A 15,719-nucleotide genomic window follows, 5' to 3' on the forward strand; every position below is an offset into this window, starting at 1 on the left:
TTTTAGAAATGATGACATTTGAGAGATTTTTTTGTGTTTTAGTTATAGGGATAAGATTTTTAAACCCCAAGTAAGATAAATTTAATCATTGTTTGTTAAGAGTGGATTTGAATTTCTTAATAAAGTCTTTTTCTTTGCATTTTCTCTCAATTTCATTCCGGTTGTAAAGTTTATGGAATGGAAATATAATAAAAGTTTGACGACCACATGTTGCTAGGTGGTTACTCAGTGGTATTTGGCGGACTTCTGGGTTTTTAATCTGTTGTCGATGCACCCGTGAGCGTTCCGATAGTGCATTACCTGTCTGGCCAACGTACAGTTCTTCACAATTAGGGCATTTGATGAAGTAGATTAGATTTCTACTTTTGCAGTTCATGTTCGCATTGGTGAATATTTTCCTGTTTTTGTGTTCATATATGGGCCGGTGTGAATTGATCGGCATGTACCGCATCGGCTATCATTGCATTTGGATACAGTGAATGTTTGATTTTTGTTGCTGAGGTCAAACCTTGCCTTTGTTAATTCTAAAACCACCCCTCTCCCACTTAGTCCTTAAAAGCATATAAAAATAAACACATACACGCAGATATAACTGCAATATCAACTGTACTGAGTTGAATATCACCGTCAGAATGTGCAGGAGAGCAGCACTTGCCTGCTCTGACTTATCTATCCCGCTCACCCGCGCTGTAGTCTTTATATAAATCTACGAGTATACAGGAATGATCTGGGAAATCGAAAAAGCAGTGTGTCCCGGATTCTCATGTCGCACCTCATACAATATAACACTGTTGCATACACGCAATATAACAATGCATGTCGGAGTATTCAGTGTTGTACGTGTTTAGACGGAAAGACGATACAACTGGAAAGAACAATTTTTGATATATAAGCGTGTAATAGGACTGCTCGATGAGGACTAACTTGGGACAACACAAAACGACTACATTGAGGACTTCGATAAGCCAACCAGCTTTATGTGTCTGAACAAATTCAGGTTGCACAGTTTATATGTAGAAACATCAATGGATTCAGATAATCGATTCAGAACAACATGCGTTATTGAGAGAGATATTTATTTTTAGCTGGTCACTCGATCTGCTAAATGTAGAACAACAGTGGCGGTGGAGTAGAGCTGGATGTGCAGACCACACGGGGCAGTCACTTTCTATACGTGTGTTTGTTGTAGTCGGAGGTATGTTACATTTAAGGAAGAATGTGGTTACTGCACAGGGGTGGAGTGGGGGTGCAGATCTCAAGCTATGCCACAAAGTACACACCCCAAAGTACATACTATTGTCCGAGAGAGAGAAAAAATGGATATTGGATAAGGTAAACCGAAATATGTGATCGCTGAAAAGATGGATACTTGTGCTTGATCACAAATCTCAATCAGGAATACCTTGAGTCAAAGCATCAATAACAACGAAAATAATAATAATAATAATAATAATAATAATAATAATAATAATAATAATAATAATAATACAATAAATCATATTATCTCTGGCTGTCCAGTCCTGGCTAAGAAGGAATATATTCACAGGCACGACAGAGCTGGGACCTATATACACTGGAAGCTATGCCAACACTATGGAATAACAACAGAAAAAAGATGGTATAAACACACACCAGAAAAGGTCACAGAAAACGAGAAAGCAACCATACTCTGGGATATGCCAATACACACAGATAGAGAAATTAAGTCCAATAGGCCAGATATAGTTGTCAAAGATCATGAAGGAAAAAAAATGCTTTCTAATTGATGTATCAATACCAGCAGATGACAACGTTTCCCTAAAAGAAATGGAGAAACTTTCAAAATACAAAGACCTGGAAATAGAGGTAAGTCGAATGTGGAATCTAAAAACAGTAACAATTCCTATCATAGTAGGTGCCTTAGGTATAATAAAAAAAATATTCAGACAAATGCATAACAAAAACACCAGGACTTACAAATATATATAACATACAGAAAATTGCACTACTGGGCACTGCACACATCCTACGCAAAACACTTTCAATACAGTAACCATAAGAGCATCACAGCAAACCACAGCACATACCCAAGGCACACAGAGCTGCGCTCGGTAGTGAAGTGAAAGCACGTTATAAAAATAAAACTACTGAACAATAATAATAATAATAATAATAATAATAATAATAATAATAATAATAATAATAATAATAATAATAATAATAATAGTAATAATGATAATGATGATGATGATGATGATGATAATAATAATAATAATAATAATAATAATAATAATAATAATAATAATAATAATAATAATAATAATAATAATAATAATAATAATAATACAGAGGGAAGCAGATATATTTCATTCTTCTATATTTCAGATATATATTTCAGACTTATCTGTAAAGTTAATTTGTTGAAATTTTCGTCAAAAAGAAATGCAGAGAAAATTTTTTCGAAATAAATTCAACGTACTTACCTAAATAAAGTTGCCAATCTTCAGTGCTGAAAGCTTTGACAAAAGACCGACCGATAAAAAACAGCAGTGAAAAACTTGCTATGAACGCTTCAGGTAAACAACATTGCATCAACCTCATGAAAATCACTGTTATGACTGGTATTACAAATGACGCGACTGCTCCATAGTTTCCAATCTTTACAGAATCCCAACAGAAAGGCGAATTTAGGACATAGAGTGTATCAATATCAAATTCTCCAATAACGCTTTGTGACAATGCTGCAAAAGCTAACAAACAAAGCCAGAACTTCAATTTGTTGGGTTTAGGTTTATTTTTGCTACCAACATAAAATGTTAGCGTTCTGAGAATGCTTTTCTTTGGTGAAAGATCTGAAAAAGTTCCCTTTTTCACGGTTTCTGGAACAATAAGTATGAAGATAATCGAACTGAATATTGAGAGACATGTAGCAAATACAAGCGGCCAAAAGAATCCTGTTGCACGAATGAAATAACCGGCAGACAAATTTGCCAATCCATAACAAACATGGAAAATACTATCTGATGCTACAAGAAAGAATGACCGCTTTTCGTTCTTTGGTGTAATGTCTGCTGTATAGGCATATGTTACCAAAATAGACAAAAAATAACTCCCAGAAAAACCTTCTGTCACGTATCCTAATATCAAATATTCTGTACGGAGGTGAAGTTTCATCACAATACCATATATAACGTATTTTATCATGCGTCCGATTGCATTGAGAAGAAATATTGTTTTTCTTCCAAGAACATCGGTCCATGATCCAGCGATAAGGACCGTAATGATGCTTGGTATTCCATAACATAGAGAAAACCATTGCAGCCATTGTGCATTGATAGCTTGGACTTGCTGTTGGATGGCATAACCAGGCAAAGATTTATTAACGAAGCAGTGGCCTAGGCGTAAGTGATCGTCATCACTGGAATCGATTGTGATGTTCGATTCTTCGAGGTACTCCTTATTGATTTTTGCATAAAGGAATTGCGTTATCACAGGATAACCGATCGCCGAGGCGCACGACTGGAGTATATGAACGACAAAATACATATAATGACGCCAGCTGACATTCTCCACTAAAGATTCTGATCTCTGTAGTTGTTTCTTGGAAGCAGCACCATTTTCTTCTGTAGCCATTGTGTCTTAGAGTAGACTTATTAAAGTTATATTCAGTATTTAACTTGTTTTCATTTAGCTTTGATAGGTGTCTGCTTGTTGGCCGATATGACTTCCGTTATATACATATGTATGCATGCATGCATGTATGTATGTATGTATGTATGTATATCTTCACATATATGCATGCATATATGTATATACGTGTGTGTGAGAGAGACAGAGAGAGACACAGACAGACAGACAGACAGACAGTAGATAAAGGATATAGTAATATGTACATATTCATGTCTTGTCATCAATACATATACACACAAAAATATATACATACATATATTCATGCATACACATACACACACACATCTGTACAGACACTCCGAGCACACATCCCCTATCTCTCTCTCTCTCTCTCTCTCTCTCTCTCTCGCTCTCTCTCTATCTATCTATCTCTATCTCTCTCTCACACACACACATGCATACATACATACATGCATACATACATACATGCATACATACATACATACACACACATACATGCATATCTACATACATGCATACATACATATATACATAAACACACACACGCACGCACGCACGCGCACACACACACATACACACACACACACACACACACACACACACACACATACGCGCGCGCGCTCATGCATGCATAGATACATAGAAGATATGTAATCAGAGTATTAATCATCATGAAATGAATTTTTTTTTTTTTTAATATTTTTTTCCTTCCCTTTCCTTTTATCGAATTCTTTCGGTTATGAAGAGAAGACCGGTGTAAAAAAAAATGCTACGTAATAAAAGCAAAATGATTTTGAACGGAAATTTCAAAATATATTATTTATTTTACTTTGTTGACTTTTGCAAAGTCAGGGGTGAGTGTGAGGTGTATGTAGAAACAAGTTGGACTTGAATTTCTGGGTTTTCCCACTTCTGCTTAGAAAACCAACCATTTCATAAATCAACCAATAAGATAGTAATTCGATTGATATTTTGGAAAAGACCAGGATTTTGAATACTATTAATAGAAATTGGTTTGAATGGTACAACTATGTGACCCTTACACTCCACCCTTTCATACAAATTTTGGAACGTTAAGTGTTATATTTCACCTTTTGTGTTCTTGCTCGATAAAGCTTTTTCCCCCGTCTCCCTTTCTTTGCATATTCTTTTATTCTTTTACTTGTTTCAGTCATTTGACTGCGGCCATGCTGGGACATCACCTTGAAGGGTTTTTAGTTGAGGATATCGACCCCAGGACTTATTCTTTGTAAGCCCAGTTCTTATTCTTCGGTCTCTTTTGCCGAACTACTAAGTTACGAGGATGTAAACACACCAACATCGGTTGTCAAGTGATGGTGGGGGACAAACACAAACACAAGGACACACTCATAAATATATACATCAATACACACACACATATATATATACATACATACATATACATGTGTGTGTATGTATGTATGTATGTATGTATCTATATATATAAAAATGAGAATGTCTGTCTGTCTGTCTGTCTGTCTGTCTGTGTGAATCCCTAAAACTCGAGAACTACGCAACCAATTTCATTCAAATTTTACACATGCCTTACTTAGGGTTCCAGTTGTGTTTTAGTCCAAAAAAGTTATTAACTTCTTGCAGAGTTCGAGCACACGGCAACATAATATCTCCTCCACTATTTAAGTATTACGTTTCAAAAGTGAAACAAAAACACTCATGTCAAATACTTTCACTTTAAAAATGAAACTATTCCACTAACTGAAACAATCACATTTCGATACTGTAGTGACACATACTTTCACAGAGAGAGAAAGAGAGAAAGAGAGAGAGAAAGAGAGAGAGAGAGAAAGAGAGAGAGAAAGAGAGAGAGAAAGAGAGAGAGAAAGAGAGAGAGAAAAAGAGAGAGAGAGAGATGTATATGTTTACATATAGATGTACACGTATATGTATATATATATATATATATATATATATATATATATATATATATATATATATATAGATCTATACATACATGTATATGTATACATATGTGTAGATGTATATATATATATAGATGTACATGTAATATGTACACATATATACATATATACATGCATACAGATATCTATACATATATACACCCATCACACATACATACACATGCACACAAACACACACATTAGTCATTTGTTTTCTTATCCAAAACTACGTCAAAAGTACTGAATGGATCTTTATGAAATTTGGAAATTATATTCTTTGCATAACGGCCATAACTTCCATGAAAATTCATATATTTTTGATGTTGATGAAATTTTAACCCGAACATAACAGATGAGCATTATTTAGAAAATGATGTCACACGTTATCGAGGCTACCATTCTTTCTGGATGTGCAAAAGGGGATGACGTCTTTATTCCAAGAATTCCTCTTACTCCATCAGGAGCAGACATTCCTTTTACATTCAGAAGACTACAATTCCCCCTTCGTGTGACTTTTGCCATGTCCATAAACAAATCTCAGGGTCAAACACTGTCTGTAGCTGGTCTTCTCTTGGAAGAGCCCTGCTTCTCACATGGACAACTGTATGTTGGCTGCTCAAGAGTGGGCAGCAACAAAAAATCTATTTGTATATGCTCCACAAGGGAAAACAAGGAACATAGTTTACAATGAGGTGTTATAATCACAACAGCAAGAAAGTATGTACATGATCACCTTCTTTTACGAAACTTCATTGACTTTCATATATTTATATTGATATACATATATATACGTGTGTTTGGGTGCGTGTGTGTATATACATCTCTATATATAAAGATGATGCGTAGTCTAGACGGCGTTTTTAGATATCATTATTCTCTTTAACCCGGGCAACGCCGGGTATTTCTGCTAGTATATATATATGTATATATATATATATATATATATATATATATATATATATATATATATATATATATATACATACACACACACATATGTATAACTTCGATATAACTATGATTTCGAATGAGTCGGCTCAAGTTACAGATCTAGTGGGCGTTTATATCTTAAGCTGCATATGGACTGAGTTTCTAGAAATAGAGGATGGATTATATAGAGACGACTCACTATTTACCATACATAATTGTAACACTAGCATATTAAAGAAGTATAGGAAGCAAATAAAAAAAACTCTTTAAACGATTAGGACATAATATATCAATAGAAATGAAGTATAGTAAGGTTAATTTTCTGGATGCCACACTCGACCTTAGAACAGGACTGCACTACCCGTTCCATAAACAAAACGAGAACCTAAAGTATGTTAGTAGAGGATCTAACCATCTGAAAAACACCATAAACCCTATCCCCATGGGGTTCTCAGCTAGAATATCTAGGTTGTTGACTTTTGGGACATATTTAATAGACACGTAGGTTATTACAATATGGCATTAACGGAGGCCGGCTATAGTGGGAAAATGAAATATATCCCTCGGTGCGATTCATGTATGCGATTCAACGGTTGGGTTGCCAGAGGGTGGGACGCTCCTAATAGTTAGCAAAACTAGCCAGATAATGGAACATAAACGAAAGGATAGACTAGCGGGTAAGATTTTAGACCCACAAGTAAGCAAACAAAAACGACGACCACCACTGAACGATAGCCAAAATAGAAAGAGGGAGACACTTGAGTTAGACATCAGAGCTAAGAATCTAGATGAGAATGAAGGTAGTCATAATGACAACACAGATCAGAATAAACGTAAACCGAAAAATCCAGGGAGAAAAATGCGCAAGATAGATTACCACAACATAAATAAGAAAAAGAAACATACGGAAACTATTTGGTTCAATGCATCATTTGGGGTTCAAATCGATACTAATATTCCCAGGAAATTATTCGCAACCCTAGACAAACATTTCCCTCCATCGAGTCGATATGGGAAATTGTTTAACCGGCACTCCGTAAGATTTGCCTACTCCACTACTAGAAACCTAACACAAATTATAGCGTCCCACAACACCCGTAGATTAAGGAAATCAGAAAATTTAAATTTGACAGACCTAGCCCGGAATAGAATATGTAATAAAAACTGGAACATGGAGGATTGTATGAATATTACTAGTGTTAGGAATACCTATAATTATATTAGAAATAATAGCGATTGTAGGAAACACATTAGATATAACGCTAGTAGTAACGGAGGTAACGAATCGACTAGAACCAGCAATGAGAGGGGCCATGGTTTGCATGGTGTGCGTGGAAGTCGAGATCGCATGAGAAATGCAAGTAATAAGAGCATAGAAAATAATGGAAAGGAAATAGACATCAAGGCTAATGTTAAGACGAATAGAGAGGACAATATATTAGGTTGTCAAGAAAGTTCTTGCGGCTTTTAACCTTTAAATTCAGATGCACATATCTCGACTCAAAGAAAACTTTATTAATCGAAACAAACCCCATCAGAATCAACACACTTTTGCCAACGCGAAACAAGTTTATTTATGCCAGTAGCATAAAAATCCTGCGTTCTAGCGGCGATGAAGTCGTTGAAGGCGTGTTTGGTATCGTCTTGGTTTTTGAAGCATTTCTCACGCAGGAAGTTGTCGAAATGCTTGAAAAAGTGGTAGTCGGTAAACGTGAGGTATTGTGAGTATGGCGGATGAGACAGAGTTTCGTAGCCCAATTCGTTCAACTTCTGCAAGGTCAGTTGTGCGATGTGCGGCCGAGCGTTGTTGTGGAGAAGAATTGGTCCTTTTCTATTGACCAATGCTGGCTGTTGTTGTCGGAGTTTCTCATGCATTTCATCCATTTGCTGACAGTACTTCTCCGCCGTAATGGTTTCGCCTAGATCCAAAACGCCGTGTTGGATGAGACCGGTCGCAGACCACCAAACAGTCCCCATGACCTTCTTTTGGTGCAACTTTGGCTTCGGGAAATGCCGTGGAGTTTCGTCGGCGTCCAACCACTGAGCTGAGCGTTGCCGGTTATCGTAAACAATCTACTTTTCATCGCAAGTCACAATCCAGTCGAGAAACGGATCGTTCTTGTTGCGTAAAAGAAGGGAAGACGACACTTCAAAACGGCGTTTTATTTAGTTGTCGTTCAATTCGTGCGGCACCCATTTCTCAAGTATTTTTGTTTTTCCAATCTCTTTCAAGAGGTTGGAAATTGTCGTATACGTTACGTCTAATTCAGAAAGAAGCTCTCGAACAGTTGTGCGTGGATTGGCTTCCTCTAAGGCTCTTAGTTGATCGTTGTCAACATCCTATGGCCGACCACTACGCTTATCCTCTTCAAGACTCTCGTCACCGCTACGAAATTTCTTGAACCACCATTGTGCTGTACGTTCATTAGTGGTTTCTGGGCCAAACGCATCGTTGATATCGCGCGCTGTTTCAGCAGCTTTTCGGCCTAGCTTGAACTGGAATAAGAAAATTGTGCGAATTTGCTTTTTGTCCATGTTCCGGAAACAATGGCCTAATTATTCAAAAAGATTAGATAGAGCGAAAAACGGGGACGAAACTTAATTTGAAAATTCATCATTTAAAACCAAAGTTTAAAATTTTTGACAACCTAATAAATAGAAATGATACTATAAATGACATGAACAGCGGCAGTGGCGGTGATGGTATGAAGACAAGAGTAACAATAATAAGGGTGGTAATTGCAACGATAATAATAACAATAATAATAATAATAATAATAATAATAATAATAATAATAATAATAGTAATAATAATAATAATAATAATAATAATAATAATAATAATAATAATAATAATAACAAGGTATGCGATAAGGAAGAAAGAAAAGTTGAGAGATATGACAGGTTAGCTTGGGAAGTTAAGCAGATGAAATAGGTAGCAGTCGTACCAATAATTGCCGGAGTCCTGGGAACAGTGAGCAAAAATCTCGAGAAGTACATGGAACAAATAGGGGATGCAATAAGGGTGAAGCACTTGTAGAAAACAGCACTGCTTGGAACCGCTTGAATACTCCGGAAGGTGCTCGAAAAATAAGAGGTGTTACCTTAGTTCACTGGTAGTGAACAGCTGACACTGTAGTACATCTCCAGCGTTAGAAGCTGTGCAAAGGCAATAATAATAATAATAATAATAATAATAATAATAATAATAATAATAATAATAATAATAATAATAATAATAATAATAATAATAATAATAATAATGCCCTGATGCTGTACCAGGCAGTGACTCTCATGGCTTCTGATCTTAACTGATTGGAAGTGTTATCATGTATATTGTTTTGTCTTGGTATAAAAGATGGGCTACAGCAAATATTCTGCTCAATACCACAGATTTGCTTGTCAGTTGCTTGACCTTAACCAGTTGAGCATGTCCCTTAATGGATGATGTTATATGCATCTCTGATCATGAGCAGAAGTAGTGGGGAAGCATCATAGCCATGTGTTGAGAGGAATTATTTTGGGTTTGAATAATTCACCTCTGGAAACATGGGTGTTTTGTTCATCATCCTTAAACAAACCTTATTCAAGGACCTTCTGAGCAGGATGGGCTACTCAACCTGAATAAATTCTAACTGGGCCCCACCTGCAAGGTCATGCGCTATTTATCTTGATATAAGATCACCATGTTGCGCGCATGTGGTTGTGATGCATGTGCCTGGAGTACCTTTATCAGACGGGTAGTAATGATGGGTATATTGGGCTTCGTATAATTGTACCCCAGTATCACTTTGATGGCATGCACTGCTCTTTCACTCAATAATAATAATAATAATAATAATAATAATAATAATAATAATAATAATAATGGGGTATGATCTGGGAAGAGGTAGGGGAAAACTGAACCACTTGCTATTCATGGACCACGTGAAGCTATTCACAAAAACTGAGGCAGAACTGGACAGCCTAGTCTAGTCTGTGCGGATTTTCTCCAATGTTATTAAGATGGAGTTTGGACTCTCAAAATGTGCTACGATGGTGATAAGACGAGGAAAGCTTGTTAGGACAGAAGGCATATGGTTGCCAAGTGATGAAATAATGAAGGCCATTCAACTCAAATCCATCTATAAATACCTGGGAATACTTGAGGCAGATGGAATCAAATACCACGACATGAAGGAAAAGACAAAAAGAGAGTACTTGCGGTGAGTGAGAAAAATACTGGCTTCGAAGCTGAATGCCAGAAACATAATTTTGGCAATAAACTTGTGCGCAGTCGCAGTAGTTCGGTATGGCAATGGAATCCTGAAGTGGATAGAGGAGGAGCTAAAGGAGATGGACAAGAAGTCAAGAAAGCTCCTAACGATGTATGAAGCCCATCATCGACGTGCAGACACTGATCGCCTGCATATGAAGAGAGCAAATGGAGGAAGGAGACTGATAAGTGTGGAAGACTGCATATGTATCGAACTCGAGAGCTTAATGAGATACCTAGCCCAAAGTAAGGAAACCTTGCTAGTGACAGTTAGGAACGAGGGAGTATTGAGAGCAGAGAAAAAAGGGAAAATAAAGGAAGAAGTACAAAAAGGACATAAAGAAGAGTTATGCAAGTAGGGGCTAAACAATCAATTCCATGTAGCCACAACAGAAGCTGCTGGAAAAAAACAGGTGGGATTGGTTGATGAAAGGAACCCTAAAAAAACAAGAGATCGAGAGCACTCTACTGGCAGCGCAAGACCAATCTTTGGCCACGAACTGGGTGGGGGGGGTCAACCTTAGGAATGAGCAAGTGTCTCCGCTGCGCCGCATCTGCAATCGAGTGGATGAAATCATTGCCCATATCACGAACGAATGCTCTAGATTTTCCCAAAACCACTACAAGTTGTGGCGACACGACCAGGTAGCGCAAGTGCTACATTGGAAAGTGTATGAAAAGTGGGAGCTAGAGAGAAGCAAGACGGTATGAGTACAAACCGCAGAGAGTTGCGGAGTCGGAGACTAGCAAAATCCTCTAGGATTTCCCAATCCAAACAGATCAGGTGCTTGAGCATAACAGACCGAACCTAGTGGTGGTGGACAAGGTGCACCACATATTGTATATAGTTGATGTTGCCTTCCACTTTGACCCACGAATAGTTAAGAAGGAAGGCGAAAAGGTAGATAGATACAACCCTTTAAAGTACGAAATAGGCCAGCTATGGAAAATGAAGAAGGTGAAGATAGTGCCAATTATTGTTGGGTCCTTGGGAACAGTATCTGAAGGCATCAAGAGGAATATAAAGGAAATTGGAATAGAGTGCCCAGTAGAACTGTTACAAAAGGTTTGCTTCCTTGGTATGACCAGAATAAGCAAAGAAATATTAGATAGCTGAAAAGAACAAATAGCATGGAACCATAGGCTGCAGGTAGCAAGCCCGCTACGCATGCAAGGTTCCAGGAGCTCCAACAAGACCTGTGGTAAAGAGAAAGTAATAATGATGGTAATGATAACGATAGTAACGACAATAGTGATAATAGGAAGGACAGGGCCGGTTGTAACTGTAGAGGGGATAGGGAATGTGTTTTAAATAAATCATGTTTAGAAAGGAACATAGTATATGAATGTGCAGCAGTAAGCCGGAACAAAATTTACAATTATATAGGATGCTGCGCCACGACATTTAAGCTCCGATATTCTTTTCTACTCTAGGCATAAGGCCTAAAATTTCGGGGAAGGGGGCCAGTCGATTAGATCGACCCCAGTACACAACTGGTACTTAATTTATCGACCTCGAAAGGATGAAAGGCAAAGTCGACCTCGGCGGAATTTGAATTGATACCTGGAATGTGTCATACAGTCATGCCATAGGTTCTTCCAATCTGTTTGGTCCATTTTCTATGAATCTCTTCTTCAATTGATTCCTGAGTCTTTTTTTAACACCTTTTCTGCTTTTAATTCCGTTCATCATTTTCCCCTGTGTACTTTGTAATTTTTCCTTCTTCCCAGTATTGTTTTCCGTTTTGTACGACCTCATGTATCGCCAATTTTGAAAAATTTTGGATTTTCTTTCCTGTTACTTTTTCTTTCCTCGCCGGGTAACAGTTTACCAAAAACTAATTTCACCTACTCGCGAACATCAGTTCTGCTGGTGAGCTTCCTGCTGGTGTATTGGGGTTCGGTGTCACCCGTATATGCTTAGGAATTGCGACAGAACGACTTCGTCTGTGGTTTCCTTGTTTGCTTTTCTCAAAGCTCTTTAAAAAATGTCCACAACACGCTCTGATTCTCCATTTGATCTGGGATGGTAAGGCGCTATCGTTTTATATTCTACTGTGAACATTTCGCAGAATTTTCTAAATTTACTGGACACAAATTGTGTTCCATTATCAGATATAATCATGTCTGGGATGCCAAATCTTGCGAATAATTCGTGCAAAAAAATTATTACTGTTTCAGAGGTTGGTCTTTTGTACTTAACAATTTGCGTCCATTTTATAAAACTGTCAACTACTACTAAGTAGTAATAACCATTAAACGGGCCAACAAAATCGATATGTAGTCTTATCCATAGGCTTTTTACTTCTGGCCAAGACTCCCATTTTTTAGTGCAATTTCGCTGCCAGAGCACATCTTCTGCAGCCTTTTATTACATTTTCAACTTCCTTGTCTATCTTCGGCCAATACACATAACTGTGCATAAGCGCTTTCATCCTTACGATCCCCGGATGTCCAATATGGAATTCTTCCAACATTCTTTTTTGTAAAGTCTCAGGTATCACTACCCCTCGGCCATACATCAGCACGCCGCCGGATGTTGAATATATGTTTACCTGTTGCTGTCTTTTTTTTTTTTTTACCAAACCTGTTTTTGTTTTCTTTAGCTGACCACAGGGTTTTTTGTTTCATTAATGAACTTATCTTTTGACACGTATCGCTTTATCTCCTCCAGAATTATTAGTAACTCTCATACAATATTCCACATTGTGTTTAATTTTCCCTCCGGCTCTTAGGGCTGCAATATTACTGTGTTCTTCAATGGCTCGCCATTTCTGGATAGGCCGTCAGCATGTCCTAGCTTTTTCAAAGGTAAATATTCCATTGCATAGTCGTAGCTCTGTAGTATGGTGCCCCATCACTGCAATCTGTTTGCTGTATGTACTGGGATTCCTTTCTTGGGTACATAAATCTTTACCAACGGGTGACGGTCTGTTTGTAGTCTAAACTGTCTACCATGTATAAACCTGTAGAACTTTTTTATGCCAAATATAATCGTAAATGCCTCTTTTTCAATTTAGCTATAATTTTTTTTCCGCTGGCAATAGCGTCCTTGACGTGTGAGCTATGGCTTTTGGCTACCATCTTCACTTTTGTGTAGGAGTATGGCACCTATCCCCAAATCACCAACATATGTTGCCATTATCGTTTCCAACTTCGGATCGAAGTGTGTAAGTGACAAGTCTGAAGTTAACATGCTTTTTACTTCCTCAAATGCCTTCTGACATTTTTTTTACCAAAACCATTTGGTATCCTTTTTTAACAGCTCGTTTAGTGGAGCACTTGTGTATGTTTCGGATATATACTTGATTGTAGTTTACCAAGCCTAAAAATGCTTGTAACAATTTGACGTTTGTTGGGGGAGGTATATTCCGTATTGCCATCGCCCTTGATGGGTCTGGCCTCTGTCCCTTTTCCTCAATTACTTGACCTAAATATTTGATTTTTTCATCAAAAATTCACAGTTTTCCTCTGTTAGTCTAAACCTGTATTCATTTATTTTTCCGAATGCTTTTTTGTTCGAAGTGTTGCTCCCCTGACTCGCTCTTTATCAGATTATCCTTTTCTACTCTAGGCACAAGGCCCGAAATTTTGGGAGAGGGGTCCAGTCGATTATATTGACCCCAGTACACAACTGGTATTTAATTTATCGATCCCGAAAGGATGAAAGGCAAAGTCGACCTCGGCGGAATTTGAACTCAAAACGTAAAGGCAGACGAAATACCGCTAAGCATTTCGGCCGGTGTGATAACGTTTCTGCCAGCTCGCCGCCTTTTTTTTTTTTATCAGAATATCATCGAGATAAGCAATAACGAAGTTGCAGTCATTTAACATTGCGTCCATTACGGCAAGTGCCACTTTTACTCCGAAAGAAAGCCGCTTGAGTTTATACAATCCACGGTGTATGTTGATTGTTAAAATGTGTGCGCAATCTTCCTCTGCCTGTATCTGTAGAAACACTACTTTCATTATTCACACATCGACACTCTCGTAATGCAGAACTTTGTAATTTTGGTTGAAATTGAAAGTGTGAAACTCTCACCGTGCTCTTCATTTAGATTGCCAAGATACTCCGGGAAATAGTCGAGGTGTGAGTGAAGAAAGTGTATTTTAACACTCATGTTGCACCCAAGCTTTTTGAAGTTTTGTAACATGGTATCAACTATGACTTTGTAATTTGAACACTTATTGCTTCCAAAACTTTCTCGACAACACCCTTGAAGCACACCTATGCCTATTTTTGAGATTCATTCATGGATTTCTCATAATCTGGACAAACAAATATTCCTGCTTTAATTTTCTCACTGGTTATATTTGGGAATTTTTTTGAGAGATACTGCAAACATTTTCCATCTGCAGGCAAAGCTGTAACGAACTGTTTCATCAAACTCAGTTTGATGTGCAAAGGTGGTCGCAGTAATTGTGTAGGTTCAATCAAGAGCTCGTGCAGAATATATTTTGATTCAGGTGATAATCGACTCCTTTGTGGCCAGTTTTTAACCATCCAGTGCCTTTCTTTAGCTCTGCTGTACCAGTCACATAAGAAACATGGCTTTTTGTGTAGCCTACCTGCTGGCCAAAATGCACGCCTATAATTTTGAAATCTCCACACATTTGCCAGTGGTATTTTATATTTAACAATTTTGTTTTCACATTTTCATACGACTCCTTTAGTGGTACAGAATGTGCCACTGGAATGGATGAATACTTATTTCCATTGTGTAGCAAGACAGCCTTCAAACTCCTTTTGGAGGAATCAATGAATAGCTCTAGATCTCAAAATAGTTTAGCAGGTTTGGAATATTATAGCAAAACACCACTGATTCATCCTCAGCAAAGAATGGTAACGACTTGTGTTCCCTGTGACGATAACAAGAGAAAAAGGTTCCCAGTAACAAAAGCTTTTACATTTTTAGCCTAGAACCAAGAAGTTCTGCTGTATCCTTTGGGAGGTTCGAATCTCT

At 37.6% G+C, this 15,719-nt stretch overlaps 1 protein-coding gene across 1 annotated transcript in view; it reads right to left on the minus strand.

The window, feature by feature from the left end:
- LOC106881588 (lysosomal proton-coupled steroid conjugate and bile acid symporter SLC46A3) overlaps window positions 1-3,761 on the minus strand; it is a 55,922-nt gene extending 52,161 nt beyond the window's left edge. Inside the window, exon 1 of the mRNA XM_052971753.2 lies at window positions 2,463-3,761. Within this exon, the coding sequence (XP_052827713.1) occupies window positions 2,463-3,612 (1,150 nt within the window). The 5' untranslated portion in view covers window positions 3,613-3,761. The remainder of the gene's footprint in view (window positions 1-2,462) is intronic.
- Between the last annotated feature and the right edge of the window lie 11,958 nt (window positions 3,762-15,719).

The sequence above is a fragment of the Octopus bimaculoides genome, chromosome 11 (genome assembly GCF_046866305.1).
Source record: "Octopus bimaculoides isolate indiv1 chromosome 11, ASM4686630v1, whole genome shotgun sequence".
Classification (NCBI taxonomy): domain Eukaryota; kingdom Metazoa; phylum Mollusca; class Cephalopoda; order Octopoda; family Octopodidae; genus Octopus; species Octopus bimaculoides.